Consider the following 24,809-nt stretch of genomic DNA (forward strand, 5'->3'; position numbering starts at 1 on the left):
ACATATTATATAGGCTTGATCTTAATAATGAGACCTAAATTATCTAGGCTCGGTGGTGTTGTTCTTGTTTGGTGCACAAAGTGGTGGTTACTCGTAACTTTAATAAATCTATATAATATGCTTGAGCTTCACTCATTTGTAGATTAATAGTAAATAATTTGAATAATAAGAGCTGATGAAAATATGATAAAGTAGTATATTATTATTCATCTTCACTAAAACTAAATTTTTTTGAATAATTTTTTTAACATTAAAATTTAAAACTTACCAAAATAATAACATAATTTTTTTTTAATGAAACTATAAAAATTCATATTTAAACAGATGTAATCTCATGAAAAATATGTGTTTATGATATGAGGGAATACCTTACAATTCCTTTTCTTTTGCTCAGTAAAACTCTAGCTTTAGTTTTCTTCTACAATGGTGTTTTTACCTAATTTTCAAGTAATTTATTCTTCTCCAAATAATTTTAATATTTTTTCCATATAATCAAACCCTAGCCGTCGACCTTTTGTTTTAAGTTGCATTGTCAAGTGGTTTAATAAGAATATAATAAAATATAATTTTATTTTCAGAAAATTTCATAATAATAATGAATAATTTATCAAGATTCCTCTTTCCGACGGATGAGGGATTTGATATTTTTACGGCATGAAACAGAGCAGCAGAGACGTCTATATGGATATGTTTACGGCTGCCATTGCACTGCTCTTCTATTTCTCTGTCATACTGACGAAGTGGTCAAAGTATTCCGCTAAAATGTTCATATCTGGTTTTTTTTTAAACCTCAATTTTATTGGATCTTAAACATGAATCCCAGGATGGAGAACAAGATTCATCAACGAAGTTTCTGGTATATCTGGACTTGCTACAATATGTGTGATAGTTCTGATTAGGTTCGATTGGCGAAAAGAAGAGAATTTGTCTTGTCGCGTCTCTCTCTTATTTGAGTTGTAAAATATTTTGTTATCTATATAATATATGATTTCAAGTTTGGTCGTTCTCCCTACTACTACCTTTTTTTGCTGTAAGATATTTTTATTTTATTATAAAATATCGTTTTATACTTTCATACGTTATATACATACATATATACTTATTAGAGACAAAATCAATACGTATAAAACTATATTGATGAAGAGTATAATTAAGTTTATGATACTTTTTACTTATATGTGGAATAAAACAAAACGACATTTAATGAAACGAATGCAAGAATAAGAGACCACAATACGTAACCTACTAGTTTGTTCGTTCTAGTGAGCTATTACTACACAAAGTTAGATTAACATGAGAAAAATGAAACGAGAATAATAGAGATTTGATATTTCACATTGATATACAAGACAAATAGCTATAACTATATATATCATATTCATTGTTTTTCTTAGATAGGTTAGGACATAGACTGATAGAAGTTTAGTGACGTATGTATTGTATTGAAGAATACTTATCAGTATATGAGAATATAAAATAATTAAGTTGACATTATTTGTATTTTAAAAGTGGAAAATGAATTAATCGCGCTTTGAATAAGAAGTATATACTCTCTCCTACTTAATTTTCCCTCCATAGTAAGAGTCCCCACTTCTTTCCTTTATATACACTAATACACATCACATTACACGTGAACTTCTCAACTCAACACAACCAAATCTTTCTCTTCATCTCTCTCTCTGCCTCTCTAGATGATGCCTCCTAAGGAGAGCAAGAATCTAGCTTTCCGAAAACACCGGGTGCAAACCGACACGAAACTAGTCCGGTTCAAGAAAACCGGTTTAGCTCTCCAAGTCATGTTATCCCATGCCTTGACGACGACGACTACGACGGTCCGAGTAACCAATCAAGACAATCTTCAGTTCTACGTCAATCTTTACGTCCTATATATAACCCTCAAGGTCGTTAAGTTAATAATTCATACATAGATCTTAAGTCATGACTCATGTGTTGTCTTTTTTTCCTCACTTTTTTCTTTGATTTGTGTTTATATAATGCAGTTTGAAGAGTTGACGTACAGTATTAAATCACAAACCGAGAAAGGAAGCTATTGGTTCGGTTCACAAGAACCAAAACCGAACCGATTAATCCTTAACGGTGTAAGCGGTATAGTCAAACCAGGGGAGTTACTAGCAATGCTTGGTCCATCCGGGAGTGGCAAAACTACGCTAGTAACGGCGTTAGCCGGACGTTTACAAGGGAAGCTATCCGGAACCGTTAGCTATAACGGAAACCCGTTTACAAGTTCCGTTAAACGGAAGACAGGGTTCGTTACACAAGACGACGTTCTCTACCCACACCTAACGGTCATGGAGACGCTAACGTACACGGCTTTGCTTTGTTTACCAAAAGAATTGACTCGGAAAGAGAAACTAGAGCAGGCTGAGAAGGTGGTTTCGGATCTTGGGTTGACCCGGTGTTGTCAGTTGTCACAGCGTAGTAGGAGGCGGGTTGATCGGAGGATTTCGGGTGGGGAGAGAAAGAGGGTAAGTATCGGCCAAGAAATGCTTGTGAACCCGAGTTTGTTGCTTCTTGATGAGCCAACGTCGGGTCTTGATTCGACCACTGCGGCACGTATAGTGGCCACCTTGAGATCGCTGGCTCGTGGCGGTCGGACTGTGGTAACGACCATTCATCAGCCTTCGAGTCGGCTTCGTCGAATGTTCGATAAAGTGTTGGTTTTATCGGAAGGATGTCCGATTTATAGTGGAGATTCGGGTCGGGTCATGGAGTGTTTTGGTTCGATCGGTTATCAACCTGGTTCGAGTTTCGTTAATCCGGCTGATTTTGTGCTTGATATCTTGCTAACGGTAGGTACTAAATTATTTTCTTGTTTCTAATTATCGTCTATAACTCATACACGCATATATACTACTTGATTTGAATGTGAATTATATAACACGGCTGACGGCTGCACCACTAATACGAACCGTTACATGTTACAATCAATTGGTAGGTACAAAATCTATTCGAAATTGATCATTCATTGTTTTAGTTTGAAAATGGAAAGAAAATTTAAACAGCTAAGTTCGGGTGTAAAGTTAGACACTTTTTTTTTATTTGCTCATGCATCATGAGATATGTGACAACAACGATTCTATCCTATTCTTTGGATATTTATTATACAAAAGGTTTGTGCTTTCTTAATTTAAATCAATTTTGAAAGAGAAAGAAAAGGTTTGTTAATAGTGGGATAAATCATGTGGTTTAGACTATATAGTATACAATTCTTGTTATTTATCAATGATTGGAATATATACCTTTTTTTTTGCAGGAATTACTTCGGATACAAAACAATATTGTGATCAAGTCGACAAAAATGGAAGATTAGATCGGCTCGAAGAACAAAACTCGGTGAAACAGTCGTTACAAAAAGAACTTATATCCACCTTTGAAAGAAGAGGTTCAAGAACATTTCCACAAGATCAAACGACCACTAGATCGGGAACTTATATCCACCTTTGAAAGAATAGGTTTCAAGAACATTTCTACAAGATCAAACGATCACTAGATCGGGAACAAAGTCATTAACAAGTAAGTCTGGTCAAGTCATTATATAACATCTTATAATGACACTTTTTTTTCTTTTCTTATAATGACACTTGATTTATATTTTTGTTAAATTCAAATAAAATAAGACATCGTTTTTGGATTTTTGAACATCGATGGCCGACGAGTTGGTGGATGCAAGTCTCAGTTCTACTGAAACGAGGTTTGAAGGAGAGAAGTCACGAATCATTTTCAGGACTTAGAATATTTATGGTCATGTCAGTTTCTTTGCTTTCTGATCTCTTATGGTGGCATTCTCGCGTTTCCCATATACAAGATCAGGTAAGAAAAGAAAAAAATGTAAACCATGGCATTAGAATTTCGATTTCTTAAACATAAATATTTAAAATAGTTGGCATCAAACAAAAAAATACTTTTTCCTTTTGGCAGCAAATACAATATATATTACGAAATTTCCTTAAAAATTGAAACTTTGAAAGTATATATGTAGAAACATGATCACATAATATTGATTGTTGGCTACAGATCGACAATATAAAATAATACTATTACATTTCTTTAGAATAAAGTACATCCAACAAAAAAAACACCAATTCATATATAATTTAACGTATAATAAAACGTCATATATTATCCCATTAATATTCTTTTTCACTATAACAGATGGGTTTATTGTTTTTTTTTCTTGATCTTCTGGGGATTTTTCCCTCTCTTCAATACCATTTTCACATTCCCTCGAGAACGACCAATGCTTATAAAAGAGCGATCCTCTGGAATTTAGAGACTCTCCTCTTACCATATATGTAGCAAGACCAGTTGGCGATTTACCAATGGAATTAATTCTTCCAACGATCTTTGTCACAATCACATATTGGATGGGAGGTCTTAAGCCATCTTTAACCACATTCCTCATGACTTTTATGATCATTCCCTACAATGTTCTAGTGGCTCAAGGCGTAGGGTTAGTTTTCTTATGGACGCAAAGAAAGCCGTGACATTGTCTTCGGTGTTAATGCTAGTTTTCTTATTAGCCGGAGAATACTATATTCAACATATACCAGGTTTCATCGCGTGGTTGAAGTATGTTTTGTTTAGCCACTATTGCTACAAGCTTCTTGTTGGGGTTCAATACACATGGGATGAGGTTTATGAATGGATCGGGGTTGAATAGTAGTCTTATGAATTATGAAGGGATTAAGAATTTGAGAATTGGGAATATGATGTGGGATGTTTTGGCCCTTGCCATTATGTATTGTTGCTTCTTTATAGGGTTCTTGCTTACTTAGCTCTGAGGAACTTGTGACACCTTTTAATATGTGTGTTTATTTTAAGAGAAAATGTGACCGTCTCTCTAATATATAAATTAAGAGAACCACAAAACAAAGAACCAATGTAAAGTAGACTTAGTTAGACCTCGATACTATTGGTTTTGCCAATCATTTTAATCTGGTTAATCTATATATATAAAGTTAACTTTTCCTCTCTTATGGTGCATCCACGTCAGCATTATTTCTTTAATATTTTGGATTTTTCGGATTGTACTTAGCCCAATATTTTTGCAGAGTTAATTCAGGCCCAGCACGATTTTTTATTAACCCGTTGGGGCTGTCTTCTCTAGGCCCAGTACTATGGATTTAACCTATTTGCCTTTCCTCCGCCCTGTGTCGAGGATGCTCCATCTCCACCGTCCTCCATCTCCACCGGTTGCTCTTCTCCTTGACTCACGATCCATGCTGTTTCAACATTTGATGCCGTTTCAAGTCTTTCAGTCCTCTACTTATCCTTCCATGTCTTCCATCACAATTGCTACGGTTTCGTTCGTAACTGTTAATTATGTTCTTCTATCTTCTCTAATTTAATGGACAGTCCACTACTTCTTCCTTCAATTGTCGTAAGTCCTTCTGTTATATAAACCAATCTCTTGCTATTGTGATTTAAGGTCGACTTTATATAAACCAATTGGCTTTAAGGTCTGCTGGTATGTGTTGGCTTTTGCCCTGTTGTGGAGAGATTCTGAAAAATATGTCTTCACCCGATTTTTTACTATTTGGCCACATGTTATTTGCAGAGCTTGTAGAATAATTGAGGTAATAGAAGGCCAAATGTTGTTTATTTTGGTTAAGCTACGTGATGATGCTATCTTCATGATGCTCAACATCTTTTATTTGCAACTACTAAAGTGAAAGTGTAGTGATGTATTTGAATTGTGGTTGGTTATTTGTAGGTTGTGGCGATTGTCAAAACGTGCACTCCAAATGGTCTAGGTGATGTCATGGTGACTCTTAAGGTAGAAAAAACATACCAATGTGAATGGTTTGGTTTCTTTCAAGCACCATTTAACATGTGTCTCAAATCAATGTGTATTTCTGGTAGGATCCCACAGGAACAGTTGATGCCAGTATGCACAGAAAAGTTATCTCCGAGAGTGAGTTTGGAAGAGATATACGAGTTGGTGCAGTGATTATACTTAAGCAGATTTGTTGTTTTTATTAAGGAGATAAAACAAATCTCATGGTTTTGATGTTGCTACTGTGTTCTCATTCACTTTTGGTAATTCAATGGAGAGGGAATAAGATATACTGTTTTTCAGGTTGCAGTCTGCGCACCTTCACGGTCATCAACCTATCTTAACATAACACTGAAGAGCATCTCCAAGGTATTTCTCTGGTTTCTTCATTGGAATATATTTACATCTTCATTAGAATATATGAACATTTCTGAAGGCTAGAGAGTTTTCATTCACAGGTTATCACAAAGGACACTCCTGTTTTACCAAAGCAGAATGATTCTGAAATGGGTGCCAAAAATCCTGTTCCTGTGAATGGTAAGTGAATAAATTTCTTTTGAGCTTCTTCCACAGTTTTTTTATCAAGAAACTCATACCTCTAATTTGGTCTAACAGAAAACAAGGAAGATTTGCGACGGCCTAAACCTAAAGTATTTAGCATGGAGCAAGGAACTACCCAAGGGATCATGAACAATCTTAGACAAAATGCTAAAAAAATCAGTGAAGCACTCAATTATGGTGGATGGAAATGGAATACTTCATCCACGAGGTATAAATACGAACTTTCTCTGTTTACCTTAGTTTGTAAGTTGCATCTCAAGATCTGTAATTTACGGTGTTGGATGTTTTTGTGTCATAGGATTTGGTTTGGCGTGTCATTTAGGTGTTCTTGCTCACCTCCCTACCATTGGGGTCGGAAAGAACGTACGAACTTCTCAGAATCTCTTTTTGGAACCGTTTTTGCTTGTGTACATCATATTGTGCCATCGGTCATTAATATTGAACTTATATTTTGTAACATTTCAGCTGCATCATGTGGATGGTCTGAATCAATCTGAGGTGAGACTTCAGCTCAAAGAAAACGAGCATGAGCAAGTTATCACTTTGGTAGGGAACTCTGGATTTACTTGGGGAGTAGTAAGTGACTTTGCCTTGACATTTCCTGTCTATAATATGTCGTGTCTCTAAGTTTATACTGTGTTCTATTAGTAGTGATTAAATCACTTTAAGTAATGAAACTTCTCCATTGTGGTTTTGATATCTTTTGTAAGGAAGTGAATTTAATGTTCAAGTTTTTAAAATTACTTTCAACAAGGATTCCGTCCAACTCTGAGTTCTCTGAAGCCCATATACATTTCGGTTGGCCATCGCATATCACTCGACTCTGCTGTTGAAATTGTCAAGATGACCTGCAACTACCGTGTTCCCGAACCTATTAGACAGGTAAGTGATACTTTTAGATATGCCAACAAACAGATAGTTATTTTGTGAAGTGGAAAAGTCTTTAAATATTAATATACAGACTACTATATGCAGGCAGATATGAGATCAAGAGCATATCTCCAGAAGCATCAAACTGAGCCTTTTAAAAGTACCTGTACTGCGACGACCGGATCAGGTAGCTTCTGATGTTTCCTCCACCATTCTAACCCCATCATATTGTTAAGTTCTGATAAGTAACTCACATGTCTCTTTGCTTCCTTTTGTCTACTAGACTGAAGCTTAATCTCTCGAACGAGGCATTGAACACTATTCCACGTTACATAGAACTCTCCAAAGTCTTTACTTCGATGGATAGATCACGTCACTGAAGCTCCGCCCCAATTCTCTCCTTCATTTATCTAATTGACTCGAGAATCGCAAGCTAAACCAAGATAATCAATGCTGTATTCAATACATTGGAATGTTCTTTACATACATACCGTAAAGCTTAGTGTAAAAAGAAAGAGTAGGAAAAGTGCTCTCGGGTCATGGTATTATTTTAAGTTGTTTGGGGACCTTTTGTGATATTGGGAGATTTTGGGGTTCTCCACAACAATTCCAGTGGTCTTTGGTTTGGTATTTCTCTTAGTTCACCGTCTGTATGCAACTCGCGGACATATATATACGCAAAGAGGTATTTACCTTGAAAATCAAATAAAATAACCAAATCAACCCAAGGTAACACAAGCAACACTTTCAGAGAATCAAGGAAACACAAGAAGAAATCAATTAAAATTAATTGGCAGCACTTCACAAATCTATTACCAAAGACAAAAAAAACAAAGAGATGAACACACCTTTAATAAACTAAAGATATTCATAAATACGAATGAAAAAGACAACAAAAAAACAACCTGGACTGTATCAAATTACAGCAAGATAAACAAAAAAATTAATTTTTCCCAAAGCACAACTCACATTGAATCCAAAAAAATCACTCAGACGACCAAAAAAAAAAAATTACAACTAAGAACACAAAAAAAAACTCACAAGTTAATTAGGAACCCTAAAGAAGCCAAGTAGCTAACACATTTTCATATAAACAAATTTGCAACCCAAATCACATTTACCTTTAACAAAATTAACAGGGGATAGCCAAAAATCACCTACAGATGCGAAGCAAGCAGGGAATCAAACAAATACACAAACCCAAAAAAAAAAAAAATTGAATATTCAAGGAAAAACAATTACCAAAAGGATGACCGGAAAAACAATTACTAGCATGAAAGACATAATTTCAATCCTCATACTGTCCTCTACATCATAAACATTGCTCTTCTCCTATCCGTTCAAGAGGACATCAAATTTTCAAAAAGAACAAATACATTCCCAATTCAATAACATACAAATAATAACCCAATAAACCAACACATTATAAGCCTTACAGAGAAATTGAGCCCGACAGAAACAAACAAAAATAGCCAAAAAAAAAGAAATGTTAATTATTGATTTTCATTATTTTTAAAAATTACTCCAACAGTTTACAAAATACATATGAAAAAATAAAATAACAATCCTACCAGAAAATGACAAATAATAATTAATTAATCACAACTAACAACTACAGAAAAACAACAACCTCAACTACACAATGTTAACTTTTAATTATAATTTAAAAAACATTAAAAAACAAACAAGATGAACTTAATTGTTTTAAAATAAACAGCAAACTAAACTAAACTTACTGCAAAACCTATTTTTATAAAAAATGTCCAACAAAACAACGTAAGGAACCAAAATCTAATACAAAAACAAACGTAAAATATGAATTTAAACCAACATAATAGTATACACAAAAAAACTGGGAATACATCTTAATCTAGCTACCGCGCGTAGCGCGGATCAATTGCTAGTCTTTTATAAAGTATCTTAACTACGATACAACAAGAAAAGAGGGGATTACGAGGAATCATCATATATATAGTTAGAGATTTCTCTTTCTATTTAGGCTGTCCACATCATATAAAGAACATTAAATTTAAAACAATGAACCAATTAATTAACTCATTTTTGTATTCTTATTATGTTTATTTAAAAAAAAAAACAAAATGAAAAATATGTAAGTATAACACAATAAAATTAAAGTAAAATAGAAATAAAATATTTATAAATATAAAATAAACTATTTCGTCTATAACATATAATAAATGTGTAACATTTTGGTTTTAAATCAAAATAAGAAGTTATTCATTTTCTTAGTATTAGACTATAAATTCACTTTACCAATATAAAATAGAAGTATTTGGTATATAATATTTGGAATTACATTATTATAAGAAAATATATATTTAAAACTTGAGACTCTGTTTGATAGTTAATGTATAATTTCATGTTACTATTTTTTAGAATTATAACATAATATAAATAATTAAAATAGTTTGAATGATCTATATTATTTATCATTTTCAAAATTGAAAATGATGAAATTTGTTAAACAAAGGTATACCCAAAAAAAAGGAAAATATTAAGAAGTGCTTAAAAATAAAAATAAAATGAATATACTTTAGAAAAATGTGTAAGGTAGCTTGAAATGAAAAATATTTAAAAAACTTATTGTGAACATCACAAAAGAATAATAAAATAGTGAAAATATTAAGAATAAATTTGAGAAAGATATTTACAATAAAAATAATAATATTAGGTGTATCAAACTTACGGGCAAAGTGGTCTCTCATAGATAAGAGATCTACTATTTCTACAATGGGATAGTTGAGATATGGTTTGAAATGGGTTGTACAATTTTTGTGTTCATTGTTCTATTAAAAATTAAATAATTAACCAATTTACTTCATGGATTTGAAGAAATTTAATCAGATATTTATTTTATGTATTCTAACAACAAAAAATATGATTTCTTTTTGCATATATTTTTATTCACAATTTTTGTATATGATAAAGTAATATTAAATATTAAATTAATGAAAAGGGTAATATGATTGAAGATATATTATTAACAAATCTTATTTATATTACGATCATTTTTATTTGCAATGTCTTTTGTGATTGAAGTAATACTAATAAATTTTAATGAGACAATCAACAACATTAATTTTTATCATAAATTCTTATAACAAAAACTTACATTTATGCTTGTTTAACTAATCTAATCTTCATTTCCGTATTTGTTTTTAAACCAAAACCATTATAAAGTTTTGAAATTCATTTGGGAAACAAAAAAGACGAACATCATGTTTATGACATTTTCAGTCAAGGTTGTAGATAAGTTGCAGATACATTGATATTTGAATTTGAAATATTATCTAGGTTTAACATGTCTCCCTGAAACAATTATAACATGAGTTTGCTTTTTTTTTTTTTTTTTTCTGGATCCATTGAAATATTGTGCAAAAAAAAACATCACTATGATGTATTCCATAATAGATAACAACTTCTCATTAAAATAAGATTAAATGAAGCGTAAAAGTTTTAATTACGTCGAGAGGTTTTGGAAAAACGCAAAGCATAGAACAAAAAGCTTTTTATCTGTTGACCAAAAAAAAAAAAACTTTTTTTTAACAACATCAACATGCTTTTTTCAATATATATCATATGAAAAATCATATTGCAATTTTAACATGTTAATGAAGTCAATGCATTTATATTTATTTCTAAAGGAATAAAATTTTACTTTTCTTTTGGATATGTATTATTTTCGAAATCTTAGTTTAACCGTTTGATAATAAGATCATATCAACTAATTCTTAAACTCTCCAAGCAAGTAGTATGAACTTTTAAGATTGGAAAAGCCTATAAACCTCCTCCGACGTCGTTTTAACATAATCTGGGCCTATATAATCTACTAAAGGCCCATAAACTTCATAAGACGTCGTTTTATGAAATATCTGAGTTTGGGCCCAATAACGAGACCTAGACCCAATAAAAAGAATAAAATAATCGCCCGGTGGTTCATCCACATCTAACCACGACGAACATTACTTCCGAAATTTCCCAAAACTGCAAAAAAAAAAAAAATCTTCTCCGGCAGGTTTTTGGAGACATTACCGGAGAACGGCGCCGTTTTTGTTCACCGGGATTTTCCTATATCAATCGTTGGCTCCTTCACTGCTTAATGTTATAGACTCATCGCAACAATCTTCTACTTGTGATTGCATCTCTCTGTAATTTTAACTCCTCTTCACGCTCGTTTGTTTTCGTGTATTTTTTTATTTGCTTCCTACTGCAATTAGTCTCTTTGTTATCTCTCATAAATTAGGGTTTATACAAGTTTTGATGTCTAAAGCCATGACCTTGTCTTGTTTATGCACTTCCTTGTGGTTTTTTGACTAGTTCTCGCTTAGTCTTATGGAAATTAATTGTGCTAGTGTAGTAGAAAAAATTATAGCTTTTTTTCCGGAATTTATTGGCTAAGGAATCGTATTTTCACTGTGTGATTTTCAATTTTTTCTAATACTATTCAAAGTTTTGACCTTTTTTTTTTTGTTTTTGTTTTCTTTTCCATTGCTTCGATTGATGATGCTTCTAGGGTTTTGACTTGTTTTGTTCTGTTGTTTGTCTCTTTATTTGTGAAGGGGTGCACTAGGTTTTTGAGCTGGTGTTGTTGAAACAATGGGTAGTTCATTTAACGCTCAGATATTAGTTGAGAAGCTTGCCAAGCTCAACAATACTCAAGCAAGCATTGAGAGTATCCTCTTTTGTGTCTACTTGTTTTTTATATATCTGTTTCTCGTATTCTAGATTTGTTATTTCGTAAGTAGTATCTTCTTAATGAGTAATAATGGTATAAGATGGAAGTTTTGGTATGTTCTTCTCAAGCAAAGTATTGTTTATTTTCGCCATGATTTTCTCTAAAGTCTCACAGTTTATACTGATTTTGGATTTGGTGTGTGATAGAAGTGGAACATATATAATTCTGAACTCTCCCTTTAATGTAAAATAGTTCCCCTTTGCTTAGTTACATGTTGTATGTCGTCTTGTATCCTATTATGTTGTTGTATCTCTTCCTTGACAGTATACAGCTTTATCACATTGGTGTATCTTTCACATGAACAAGGCGAAACATGTTGTAGAAACTTGGGGTAGACAATTTCACTGTGCTCCGCGTGATCAACGTGTGGCGTACCTGCACCTTGCGAATGATATCTTGCAAAATAGTAGGCGAAAGGGTTCTGAGTTTGTAGGTGAGTTCTGGAAAGTACTCCCTGAGGCTCTTCGTGATGTGATTGAAAATGGTGATGACTTTGGAAGAAAATCTGCACGTCGATTGGTACCTGAAGCCATCTTTTTATCTACCATTTTTTTCTGAATTCAGTTATTGAAATGATTTTAGGACTTTGACATGAGAACTGCATTGCTAATTATTGTAATCTCTCTTCAAGGTTAATATATGGGAAGAAAGGAAAGTCTTTGGATCGCGTGGACAGATTCTCAAAGAAGAACTTCTGGGAAGGCAGCCTGAAGTTGGAACCAGAAACGGAACTCTTGTGCCGCTTAAGCTTGTAAGTCAGAGTTTATATATAAGCATTTTCTTACCGTCATTTGTCAATTAGGGCCACTGTTATGTGATCATTTCTACTTTGGAGTTCTTCCATGATAGCAACATGATTAACTTTGTTATTGTTGCAGTCTGTTCAACAGAAACAGGCAAATGGATCTACACTGGAGAAAGTAGTGTCTGCTGTTGAAGTTCTTCACGGCGTTCACGTTGATGAGGATGCTATTGTTGGGAAATGTACTAAGGCTTCTGGCTACCTTGAGAAAGCAACACAAGAGATTGAGAGAGATCTTAGTTCAGGTATCACTGTCCACTGGCTGCTACATTGCTGCAAATGTATTGATATATGTTTTTTCTTATCAAGTGACAAGCCACACAGCTTTAGATTTCTACATGCGCTTGTTCTAACAACTCAATTTATTTGGTATCTCTTTTACCACTCTTTTTGTATTAGATTCGTAATCTTTAAAGTCGCTTAGCAATTTAGTATTTGGTCTATATGTGATCTTACAAGAACTACCACATTTGGATCCTTAATTTCATCAATCATCATGTTCCTCTCTTGTGTTTCCATATAAATTTTCCAAAACCATCCTTTTCACTTGGTGGCTGTTACCATTTGTGTCATATCATTTAATGGTGAGAGAACTTACTCTCACCATTAGGAAGAGAATCTACAAATTTATAAGTCCCCAATACACAATCAGAATATATATTTGCTGGTTAATTCTGGATCCCGAAAAAATTTCTGATTTGTTGAACTGGTCTATATAATATATATTTACTGTTTGTTGATACGTTATACTTCTTTACTTCTAGGATAGAGAAAATCCAATTCTTGTTCAAGCATCCCCTTATCAACGTTTCAGTATCTAACTTATTAAGTGTTGTCTTAAACAGGACTCACCTCTGGGCCCGCTGTAGTAAAGGAGGTGCAGGGACAACATGCCATACTGAGAGACTGCATCGAACAGTTAGGGACAGTGGAGACATCCAGAACAAGTCTTATCTCTCTTCTGAGAGAGGCTTTACAAGAACAGGTTTCCATTTGTTCAACTGCTTAGAAAAAATCATCTTTGAGTACTCCTGCCATATAACCTCACCTTTATTTATTTTGTCCAGGAACTCAAGCTGGAGCAAGTTCGTAACCACCTTAAGGTTTGTATTCGTACTAACAAATGTTATCTCCACACTTCACACACTATATACATTTCAATTCACACAATACGTGACAACCATATAGCAATACTTTTCGAGACACATTTGTCTAGTTTTCGAGCTGGTTTAGTGAGTTAGGTCGAGGAAGATAGACCCAACTTTAAATAGGGGTCTTCTTGATTGTTTTTTCCAAACAAAAAGTTGCCATATCTTGATGCAATTTAGTTAAGTGATATCCATTGTGCTATGATTTCAGATTGCTCGGTTTCAATCAGACCGGACTGGTAATATCTGCAGACAGCTTCTAGACCATGGCGGTAGTTCACAGCCTCCTGCTCCTGCTACAGAAGAAGAAGAGTCAAAAGAAGCCATCAAAGGTTCAACTTCATCTGCTGCAGCAGCACCGCAAAACTTCACACACAGTGATGTGGAACAATCTGCTCCGGTCATGTTTGCTTCAAACCCAACTCAGTCAGTTGAAGACCCAAGAAAAACTGCAGCAGCCGCAGTAGTAGCTAAGCTAACCGCATCAACCTCCTCAGCAGAGATGCTCTCCTATGTTCTCTCCTCATTAGCCTCTGAAGGCATCATCGGAAATAACAACCCACCTGCTGTTACAGAATCTCCATCATCCGTCGATTACCCACCAGAGAAAAGACCCAAGCTTCAAAACCATGACCAGTCCTATCTCCCGCAGCACCAACAGAATGCTGCAACGACATCCTCCAGCACGCCCCCACCAGCACTTCCACTGCCACCACCACCATCGTTCCAGCTCCAACCTCAGTTCTTGCAGCCCTTACAGCCTCCCGGGCCTGTAAACCAGACACCATTCAACTACACCATAGCAACCACTTCTGCAACCACACAACCACAACAACAACAACAACAACAACAACAACAAGGTCCTTGGGTTCCTGGGCTTACTCCACTCTCAACAACAACCTCTGCTCCATCCGATAATTCATACCAGAAGTTTCAAGGACAAGATGGTTTCTATGGAATCAACTCATCAGTGCCTATGACACCTGTTACCCGGCAGTAGAGTAAATCTGTTTCTAGGGGGCTCGTTCATATAGCAAAAAGCTCACTTTTTTCTTATTGGTTTTTTTGTTGTTAAATATTAGTTTTAATGGGCTTTTGATTAGGATTTTATGTTCTTAAACTGTGCTGTGTATGCTTTCCTAATTGTGCGTACGCCTAATTAAAAGGCTTCTGTAAACATTCTTTTACTTTTACTGTGGGAAAAAAACAAAAACCTTTACTTTTACTGCCTTACTGTGGGGGAAGATTCCATTGTTTCTTCTCTCTGAAATTTACATGGAGGCCAGATTGGACCAAAGTTTTTTTGATTGTCTTTTAAAAGTCTTCTGGTCAAAACGCCGACAAAGGGTTTGCCTTTTGACTAATAAAGAATGATACTTTTCCACATTTTTCTTGTCTTTTTATCTTATTTCTATACTCGTCAGGGATTCCCTGTAACGCGGCAATCCTAAAGGAAAGATATATCAGAAAATTTTGAGAGAAGCAGAGAGGCAAATAGCTGTATTCTCATAAGCATAACTTCAAGATTAGGTAACAACCCCCTTTTTTTGGGTTTTTCTCCTACTTCTGGTTCTCCCCTCTCACAAGAAGCGAACCCTAGCAAGAAAACAGACTTGGACATTTGGATTTGCGTGTCTCGTTTCAGGTAACATTTGTGTCTCGTCTTAGCTTTCTCTGATGGTTTGTAGGAGCTTAGGTCGCTGAGATGAGTTCCAAGTTTTGACTTTTCTTTTATTTGTCACAATCTTCTTGTCCTTCTAGTTCCTTTGGTCCAAGTTCTTGATTTTGACGGTTTGATCCTTAAAATATTTGACTGTTCTCTTATCACTGTTCTTCTCTAAATATTCTTGTTCTTTGGTCCAAGTTCTTGATTTCGATAATAACTGAAATTCCATTATTGATCTTTTGTAACTTTGAGAATCTTGCTGTGCTCTTTTTATAGGTCTCATTTTGGGTTGGTTCTTTCTGGTGAGAGTTATATTTTTGTGGGAGAAAGACAGAAATCAAATGCCGGAGGAAGATTTGGTTGAACTTAAATTCCGGTTATATGACGGTTCAGATGTTGGCCCCTTTCAGTACTCTCCAACTGCTACAGTCTCAATGCTCAAGGAGAGAATTGTCTCCGAGTGGCCTAAAGGTGAGCACTGAGCAGAGTCTTTTGGTTTGCTTTTTCCACTAGTCCGTGAAGAAAGAAGTAAAAATGTGATACTAAGTGCTCTTGAATGCTTTAGATTGGCTTTAGAACGTTTGCTTCAGCCATTTTTTTTTTCTTCACTTGTGGCTTGATAGACAAAGTTCAGACACAAGTCATAGGCTTGTCATAGGATCTGATCGAATTACTAATCACTTGTCTTAAACTAGAAATAGAAGAAGGAAGCTCAAAAGGTTACTCGAGCTTGTGATCTATGTTTTAACAGTTTCTTCACTTGTGGCTTGATAGACAAAGATCAGATCAGACATAAGGCATAGGCTTTTGAATTGGTTGCTTGTATTACTAATCACTTTTCTTAAACTACACAACATGTATTTAGAGACTATAGGGTCCAATACGGTTCTGATTCTTTTTAGCACAATTTCACATTCTTACTCTTATGCGTTCAACAAAATCTTTCATTTGTCACATTTTGTTTCCCATTTTAACTAATCAAATTTGGTTGTTGATTGAATGTGATGTCTGTAGACAAGAAGATTGTGCCAAAATCAGCTAGTGACATCAAGTTGATAAATGCTGGTAAGATTTTGGAGAATGGTAAAACTGTTGCACAGTGTAAAGCTCCATTTGATGATCTCCCTAAATCCGTCATTACAATGCATGTTGTTGTGCAACCATCTCCAACAAAAGCAAGACCAGGTATTGTTCTTTTTACACACATTTTGGTTCTTATCTCTGTAAATCTTGTTTGTGGAATGAATGCTTTAGAGTTTTCTTGAGCCTTATATCTTGTTTTTTCTTCTCTTACAGAGAAAAAAATCGAAGAGGAAGCCCCACAAAGAAGCTTTTGCTCATGTACCATAATGTGAGAACAACTTCTCTGCGGTTTTTTGCTAGAAGACCCTAAAAACTCAAACCACCATTTTCGCGCTTCATATTCTATATATTCATCACAAGTTCAAAGAAAGCTTCATCAATGGCGTCATAAAGCTGGTCTATTGTAATTGTTTATCTTTTGTTCTGATGAAAAAAACTCTTCTTTGGAGCATCCATTATAAAGATAAGAGTTTTGTCTTCTTTTTTGTTTCCATAAACTAATTCTAGTATCTTTGTAAACATATCTTGTATGGTTCTGTTAATCTTTAGTACACCTTAGACCTGTCTTTTCTCTATCAGGAATTCAGGATACGTCCAAAACTGTATCCAAAACACCTCTATTCAGTGATCAGTCCATCACTTACCGAAAAAACCAGTACAAAACGTTCAGAATTTGTGGTTCTTTAGTTGCAAACACTTTGATATGTACTATATGGTCCATACATAATAAGAAGTCACAAGTGGCATTACCTTTCTCATCACTTTCCACTTCCAAAAAGCCAATTTTTTGGGATGTAGTTTACAAAACTGAAACCCACAAAAAGAAACACAGAGCATGAGATCTCAATAAATGTCCTCGCACCTAACTAGTCACTGTCCCCTTCACTATCTCCCACTTAATTCCCTCATTTATAACATTCACTTTCACTGAGTGTCTCTCCACTATCTTCTCTGCTTCTGTCATTTAATTCTATTCACCTCCTCTCATTTATAATCTTCACTCCAAATGCGCCTTTCTTTGTTCTCCCATCACTTTCTCTCTGATTGTCTTGTAGGGCTAGACAAATCATCCCATTATACCTGCTTCGATTCGGTATAACTATTTACTTTGGTTCTATCCGAAATTCAAATATCCAATCCATTTGCTAATTGCTACATATACATCATCTTATAAACTTATTTCCTTATTAGTTTAGGTAATCATAATTTATTTTTCAGACCGTTTAGTTACCAACCTATTGTTGATGGACACGTTTGTATAACACTCGCTATATATAAAAAGAAACCTTGATGCTATTTCAGTAGAGTTGTATCCATCTCTTCTCTTATCTGAAAACTATTTGTTTCTTCTTTCTCCACACACATATTGTCCAATACTCACATCAACTACATAAACAAATAAACCAAGCCTCAAACTCGTTGTGGTCAAAGATGAAGAAGGAATCACTGATAATCTTTTCCTTTATTCTTCTGCAAATTCTGCTCGTAAACTCTTTGTCACCAAAACATTCATCACCAAAACCAAAACCAGCTGCAGAAATCACTATTATGGGTTTTGTTTACTGCGATGTCTGCTCCAACAACAGTTTCTCCAAACACAGTTACTTCATGTCCGGTAATTCAAAAAGAAAAAACAGAAAACCTCACCAAGTAGATCTCTTTAACTAATTGATGCTCTTCAAAAGCTCTGTATCTAACGTTTGCTTGACACAGGTGTGGAAGTGAGAGTTGTCTGCAGATTCAAAGCAGCTTCGTCAACAACAAGTGAAACTGTAACATTCTCTGCAAACAGAACCACCAACGAATTCGGACTGTACAAGGTAGCCATAACTTCTCTAGACTGTGTAGACGTAGACAGTCTCGCAAGTTCTTGTCAAGCGAGTTTGGTCGGAAGAAAAAGCTTATCGGATTCTTCTTGCAACATTCCTGGTTATAGAACCACGACGGATCAGGTTGTGTTTAAGTCTAAACGGTCTAATTCCTGTGTTTATGGATTCAATGCTTTGAATTTCAGACCACTCAAGAGGAATATTGACTTGTGTGGCAAGAAATAGGGTTTTTAAAACTACAGAACTTATCTTTCATCTGGTATTGACTCTGTTTACTTTCTACTCAGAGATATGTCTTTCGTATGTTGTCTACATTTAGCTTCGGTTACTACACAAGATTTGTATTTCTGTGTCTGCCAAATCTGTCTTAAACTATAATTAGTATGAAGATAAATAAGATGAGGAATAATTTCAGTTCACAATGTAATCATGAACAGAGGATGTAAACAAACTAAAATGCCAACGTACGATGGATATTGAAGTGGAAATAGATTGGTTAATCCGCAAGTACCTATCGGTGGAAACAAATGATTTCCTGAATTTTAATCCAAATCCGAGCTACAACTATTCGGATCCGGAAGTGTTTTTGGGTTGATTTAAGTACCTTATAGTATCGGTTGTATTGCTAGCTCTGGTCAGCACCTCTTGCAACTGGGTTTATAAATGTTATTATGATTCTGCAGCCACTACAATGTTCGTTGGTATGACAATTCTGTTTTTTGGCGGCCTATTGGCGTTTTCTGGTGGGTTTGCGTTTGCTCCAACAACATACGTCGTAAGCCTGCGATAATTACTTAATTTTTTTTTTCTTTTTGTTTTTGAGTTTTAAGAAACAATACTAATTAGTCTTTCTTTTGGCAAAAAGCTTCCTTGCGTAATATGGCTTAAAGTATACAAACCAAGAAGATACAGTTTGTCAGAAACCTTAGGAAGTATTGAAGGATTTCTGTATATTATGTTATTATGCCAAAACGGCTGTACAAAGTTTATATACAAGAGATTAGACCTAAGAAAATATACGCATATGCTATGAAGAGTAAATACAAGAATATATGATTGATATGTCAAGATATTGTAACTTGATATCTTGCCATATCTTAACCCCCCCTCAAGTTGGAGCGTGGAGGTCACAAAGGTCCAACTTGTAAATGAAGTCTTGCGTCCCAATGCCTTAGTCATGATGTCAGCGAGTTGTTATTTGGAACCAACGTGGGAGGTCGTAACGATGCCGTTGACAATAACCTGACGTACAAAGTGACAATCGTTCTCGATGTACTTAGTACGTTCGTGGAAAACGAGATTGTTGCTGATGTGAATGACCGCCATATTGTCACAGTATAGAGGGACATGATTAGGAGTTGGAACACCAAGAGAATTGAGGAGATAACGAAGCCACATGACCTCTTTGACAGTGAGTTGCATAGCACGGTATTCGGATTCGGCAGAGGAAAGAGAAACGGTGTCTTGCTTCTTGGTTTTCCAAGAGATGGGGGAATCACTAAGCTGAATGAACCAACCAGTCAAAGAACGACGAGTAACAGGACAACCAGAGTAGTCAGCATCACACCATGCGGTTAATGTGAGAGGCTTGTCAGCTCGGAGGAGAATACCTTGGCCGGGACTATGTTTGAGAAAACGCAGAACTCTGATTGCAGCATCCCAATGGGTATGACGTGGTGACTTCATGAACTGCGAGAGGATATGAATGGAGTATGATAGTTCTGGACGAGTAGTACCAAGATAAACCAAACGTCCAACAAGACGTCGATATGGAGCAGGATCATGAAGTAAAGGATCAGAAGCGAGAGCGAGTTGATGGTTCTGCTCGATAGGAAATGCGACAGGGCGTGCATCATGAAGTCCCATTTCAGCGATGATATCCATAGCGTATTTACGCTGACACAAATAAATCCCAGAAGCATTACGAGCAACCTCAATGCCGAGAAGATATTTCAAAATCCCAAGGTCTTTCATGTGAAAGCAATCACTAAGGTAACTCTTGAACGATGCGATAAGACGAGGAGAGCTACCAGTGATAATCAAATCATCGACGTACACAAGGACATGTAAGCGTGAAGTCCAATTTGCATATACAAAGAGAGAGTAGTCAGGAGTGGTTTGAGTGAAGCCATAGTCGATGAGTGATGTATGAAGCTTAGCAAACCAACATCTAGGGGCCTGACGAAGGCCATAGAGTGACTTATGTAAGCGAAGGACTTGCGTCTTGTCGTGTGTATGAAAGCCAGGAGGAAACTGCATGTAGACTTCCTCCTCCAAGTCGCCATGAAGAAAGGCGTTGTGAACGTCCATCTGATGGACTTCCCAATCAATGGCTGCGCAAACCTCTAGAAATGAGCGAACGGTGGTCATCTTAGCAACAGGTGCAAAGGTTTCAGAAAAATCTTCTCCTTCGATTTTCTTGTTACCAAGAACAACAAGCCTTGCTTTGTGGCGTTCTAGAGTGCCATCAGCTCTGTATTTAAGGCGAAAAACCAATTTACAGCCGAGAGCCTTCTTTCCCAGAGGCAGAGTATCAGTACTCCATGTACGATTGAGTTCAAGAGCTTCAATCTCATCACCAACTGCGTCACACCATAACGGATCTAGTATAGCTTCAGAATAGTGTCGGGGTTCGATCTTGCTAGAAATAGCGAAAAGATATGCCCGGTGACCATCAGAAAATTGAGATGAATCAACAAAATATCCCAATGCGTATGGAGATTCATCGTTGAGCATAGGAACACCAATGATATTGTTGGTGTAGTAATCAGCTAGCTTAGCAGGGGGACGACGAATGCAATGACCTAAACCGAGGAGCTCAGGTTCTGCTGCTGAGTGGTCTGCAACAACCGATGAATTATTGTTATCAAGTGCAGTGAGATCAGTAATGAGAGCTGGCGAATGTGTTGATGGAGAAGGAACTGAAGGCGTGAGCGGAATAACTGCAGGAGAGGGACTGTGTTCATCATCCGACTCTGTATCAGAAGTAGATGGAGTATGTGCTTCTGATTCTGTAGGCAGCGGAGGAACAGAGGCAGGGAGGGGAACCTGATCAGCGACAGCTTGAACAGGAGAGAGCAGATCAGGATCAACAGATGATAAAGAGGAGTCTGTGACTGATGCATCCAGTGAGAGTGAGTTCGTTGATGTTGGTTGTATTACACAAAACGGAAACTGATCCTCACAAAAAATCACATCTCGTGAAACAGAGATAGTTCGTGTTTCAAGATTGTAAACTCTCCAGCCCTTTTTGCCAAAGGGATATCCCAAGAACGCTGACTTCGTACTTCGACTAGCGAACTTGTCGCCACCATGTTTCTGATTATGCACGTAACAAAGGCAACCGAAAATGCGAAGGTGCGTAAGAAGAGGCGGACGATTATAAAGAAGCTCAAATGGTGTTTTGCCCTTTAAAACAGAGGAAGGAGTGCGGTTAATGAGGTAACAAGCTGCAAGCGGACACTCACCCCAAAACTCTTCTGTTAAAGAAGCTTGGAAACGCATAGCCCGAGCAACGTTCAGAATGTGACGATGCTTGCGTTCCACTCGTCTGTTCTGTTGAGGAGTGCCAACGCAAGAAGTTTGATGATGGATCCCATTTTCTCGAAAATAATCAGTGAGACACAAGAACTCAGACCCGTTGTCACTTCTAATGGACTTGATCTTTTTCTCAAATTGTCTCTCTACGAACGCAATGAATTTCTTGAGAGTAGACGAAGCAATTTGTTTATTTGGCAAGAGATAAATCCAAACAGCTCGTGAATAATCATCCAATATAGTCAGAAAATAACGTGAACCACAAACAGATGTAGATCGATATGGTCCCCATAAGTCGCAATGAACAAGTTGAAAAACATTCGTTGTTTTATTCAAACTTATTGGAAAATAATCTTGTGTTTGCTTTGCGCGGATACAAATGTCACACACTTTATTATCTAAAACAGCAGTACTTGAAAAACCAGGAATAGATAAAAGCTCGACGACTTTAGGTGAAGGGTGCCCTAAGCGACGATGCCACACATCAGCTGAAGACTAAGCCGAAGCTTGTATGGCCGCTGCAGTCTCCATTCGCCTAAAGAAGTAGAGTCCATTGTGCTGTTCACCATTCCAATCAGAGTTCTCATGGTGCGATCCTGAACAATGCACAGTTTGTCAATGATTTGAACCACACAAGCTCTTTCACGACTCAACTGAGAAACGGATATTAGGTGATAATCTAATCCAGCAACAAAGAGCACATTACTGAGACTGAGAAGAGAACTCAATCTAACTGTTCCTTTACTCGTAGATGTAGTAAAACGCCCATCAGGCAATTTTATCAGAACTGGAAGCATAGTAGCAGTTTCAACAAGAAGATCTGCAGAACCAGTCATATGGTTGGAAGCCCCTGTATCAATAATCCAAGAGTTATAATGAAACGTACCAGGGTTATGCGCAACACCTTTAGAGTTGCGTTCATTGATCATGGCCTTGAGTGTCTCCCAATCGGCATTGTCAATGCCAATGATCCCAACACGATCATTATTAGTGATCGTTGAGTGAGCGGAAGCTGTTGTGGTATGAGCAGAAAGGTGAGAAACAGAGGAACCAATGTTGGTACAACCATGGGGCGGAGTAGGGAGTGACGTGCGTTGCACTCCAGTAGGAGTGGTCGAACGTGGTCTGTTTCCCCACCAAGCTGGATAACCAAGGGTACGAAAACAACTCTCAGAAAAATGCCCAGTACAACCACAGCTTGTACACGTCACTGAGCGATGGTCAGACCCTCCTCGAGACTCTCCACCACCTCGAGGCTTAGGAGTTTTGCGAACAGCAAAGCCAACTTCTGTGGCACGCTCTTCTTGCAATCGTGCATTAGCTTTTGATTGTTCATCTTGAGTTAACACATTGTAAGCTTCATCGATTGTAGGGAGAGGAGTGCGAGACAAGAGGCTTGATTTTACCGATCCAAAAACAGCTTCATCGATTCCCATCAAGAACTGATGTAGTTTATCTTCTTCACGTTCCTTCTCAATTTCTTCAATAGTCTTCCCTTTTTGATAATCACCAAGAGATTTCCACAGCTTTGTAAGTTTACCGAAGTAAGCTTCAATGGCGAGTCCATGCTGACGGCAATTTGCGAGTTCCGTTTTCAGCCGTTGGACATGCTGTCCATTCTTCAGTGCAAAACGACGGTGAATATGATCCCACAAGTCTTTTGCAACATCATAGTGTGTGATGTTAGAGCACAGATCTGGATCAATTGTTAATTTGATCCATCAGACAAGCAGAGTGTTGTTGGTCCACCAGTCTTCAAGATCTGTATGTCCTTCTTCTTGTTGAGGGAGAGACCCATCAACAAAGCCAAACTTCTTTCTAGCTTTAAGGGCTCCACGGAGATTAGTAGACATTCATCGTAGTTAGGTCCCAACAGCAACGGTTTCGAAATCACACAACCAGGTTGTCACTTGTAGACAGATCATAGGGAGAGATCGTACGTCGTGTGATCTCAACACGCGGTTGTGATGATTTTGCATCAGAGGATTCCTCATTGGAGCTCATTTGTGTAAGAAGATTTTGTCAAGAATGAAAGAAAGACAAAACTAGGGCAAGAAAAGGAGAAGAATAAGTGTTTTAATGATCGAACAAAAACCTTGTGTATATGGTTATTGCTCTGATACCATGTCAGAAACCTTAGGAAGTATTGAAGGTTTTCTGTGTATTGTGTTATTATGCCAAAGTGGCTGTACAAAGTTTATATACAAGAGATTAGACCTAAGAGAATATACGCATATGCTATGAAGAGTAAATACAAGAATATATGATTGATATATCAAGTTATGATATCTTGACATATCAGGAGTGGACTAACTGGCCAACTGGGTAAAGTGCCAACTGGGTAAAGTGCCAAACAACACAACGTACATGATAAATATTTTCTTGTATTTGCGTTTGCGTTTGAGACCCCTGTTTGGCTGATTAAAGCTAGTGGTTTAGTTTCTAAGGATATATAATTTTTCTTTGTTCTTTCAAACATGCATTGTATTTGGCATTTTTTTGATGGTTCTATCGCCTATGGAGGCCTGAAGACGATCATTATTGAAATTAACTAGATTTTAACCCGCGGTACACTGCGTGTATATAATTTTTATTATTATTTATATTTTATATTGTATTTTTTTTAGTTAAATATTTGATGATTTGCAAATAGAGGAATAACAAAATTTTCCGACCGATTGTGTAGCTAAATGTTTATATTCATTTTTTAACCCGTAATACACTTCATGACTATTTGTTTGTTATATTTATTTTGTTTTG

General features: G+C 36.3%; 5 protein-coding genes and 1 pseudogene across 8 annotated transcripts; 5 read left to right on the forward strand and 1 right to left on the reverse strand.

Moving 5' to 3' along the window:
* Positions 1–1,613: 1,613 nt before the first annotated feature.
* On the forward strand, positions 1,614–4,911 carry LOC104715021 (ABC transporter G family member 21-like; annotated as a pseudogene). The gene is made up of 6 exons (XR_015565565.1): positions 1,614–1,901; positions 2,001–2,814; positions 3,275–3,403; positions 3,474–3,537; positions 3,662–3,831; positions 4,174–4,911. The product of XR_015565565.1 is annotated as an ABC transporter G family member 21-like (transcript).
* Positions 4,912–5,896: 985 nt separating this feature from the next.
* LOC104715022 (uncharacterized) lies at positions 5,897–7,835 on the forward strand. Of its 3 annotated transcripts, none has more exons than XR_015565564.1 (8): positions 6,032–6,166; positions 6,256–6,334; positions 6,413–6,566; positions 6,657–6,721; positions 6,824–6,934; positions 7,113–7,240; positions 7,334–7,415; positions 7,512–7,835. XR_015565564.1 is itself a non-coding variant. In XM_010432480.3 (8 exons), exons 3-8 carry the CDS (start codon positions 6,503–6,505, stop codon positions 7,514–7,516), a joined length of 459 nt encoding a protein of 152 aa, XP_010430782.3. In that variant the 5' UTR covers positions 6,032–6,166; positions 6,256–6,334; positions 6,413–6,502; the 3' UTR covers positions 7,517–7,645. The 3 variants fall into 3 exon arrangements, 2 of the variants coding, with proteins under 2 accessions (XP_087320338.1, XP_010430782.3); XM_010432480.3 differs by having other exon boundaries at positions 6,824–6,938; positions 7,512–7,645; XM_087464212.1 differs by lacking the exons at positions 7,113–7,240; positions 7,334–7,415; positions 7,512–7,835 and adding an exon at positions 5,897–5,935 and having other exon boundaries at positions 6,101–6,166.
* A 3,344-nt stretch (positions 7,836–11,179) lies between these two features.
* Positions 11,180–15,159, forward strand: LOC104710512 (uncharacterized). Its single transcript, XM_087466608.1, has 8 exons — positions 11,180–11,397; positions 11,809–11,921; positions 12,256–12,503; positions 12,616–12,735; positions 12,863–13,031; positions 13,632–13,771; positions 13,854–13,889; positions 14,146–15,159. The coding sequence occupies exons 2-8, from the start codon at positions 11,846–11,848 to the stop codon at positions 14,932–14,934; spliced, it is 1,578 nt and encodes a 525-aa protein (XP_087322734.1). The 5' UTR covers positions 11,180–11,397; positions 11,809–11,845; the 3' UTR covers positions 14,935–15,159.
* A 60-nt stretch (positions 15,160–15,219) lies between these two features.
* LOC104710514 (membrane-anchored ubiquitin-fold protein 4) lies at positions 15,220–17,245 on the forward strand. The gene is made up of 4 exons (XM_010427131.3): positions 15,220–15,579; positions 15,877–16,071; positions 16,615–16,785; positions 16,897–17,245. The coding sequence occupies exons 2-4, from the start codon at positions 15,942–15,944 to the stop codon at positions 16,953–16,955; spliced, it is 360 nt and encodes a 119-aa protein (XP_010425433.1). The 5' UTR covers positions 15,220–15,579; positions 15,877–15,941; the 3' UTR covers positions 16,956–17,245.
* Positions 17,246–17,981: 736 nt separating this feature from the next.
* On the forward strand, positions 17,982–18,931 carry LOC104710515 (uncharacterized). The gene is made up of 2 exons (XM_010427132.3): positions 17,982–18,298; positions 18,397–18,931. The coding sequence occupies exons 1-2, from the start codon at positions 18,115–18,117 to the stop codon at positions 18,735–18,737; spliced, it is 525 nt and encodes a 174-aa protein (XP_010425434.1). The 5' UTR covers positions 17,982–18,114; the 3' UTR covers positions 18,738–18,931.
* A 3,582-nt stretch (positions 18,932–22,513) lies between these two features.
* On the reverse strand, positions 22,514–23,902 carry LOC147937749 (uncharacterized). The gene is made up of 2 exons (XM_087465251.1): positions 23,777–23,902; positions 22,514–23,668 (listed from the first exon to the last, which is right to left on the reverse strand). The coding sequence occupies exons 1-2, from the start codon at positions 23,900–23,902 to the stop codon at positions 22,514–22,516; spliced, it is 1,281 nt and encodes a 426-aa protein (XP_087321377.1).
* Between the last annotated feature and the right edge of the window lie 907 nt (positions 23,903–24,809).

This window comes from Camelina sativa, chromosome 9, assembly GCF_030686135.1.
Source record: "Camelina sativa cultivar CO46 ecotype springtype chromosome 9, ASM3068613v1".
NCBI classification, from domain to species: domain Eukaryota; kingdom Viridiplantae; phylum Streptophyta; class Magnoliopsida; order Brassicales; family Brassicaceae; genus Camelina; species Camelina sativa.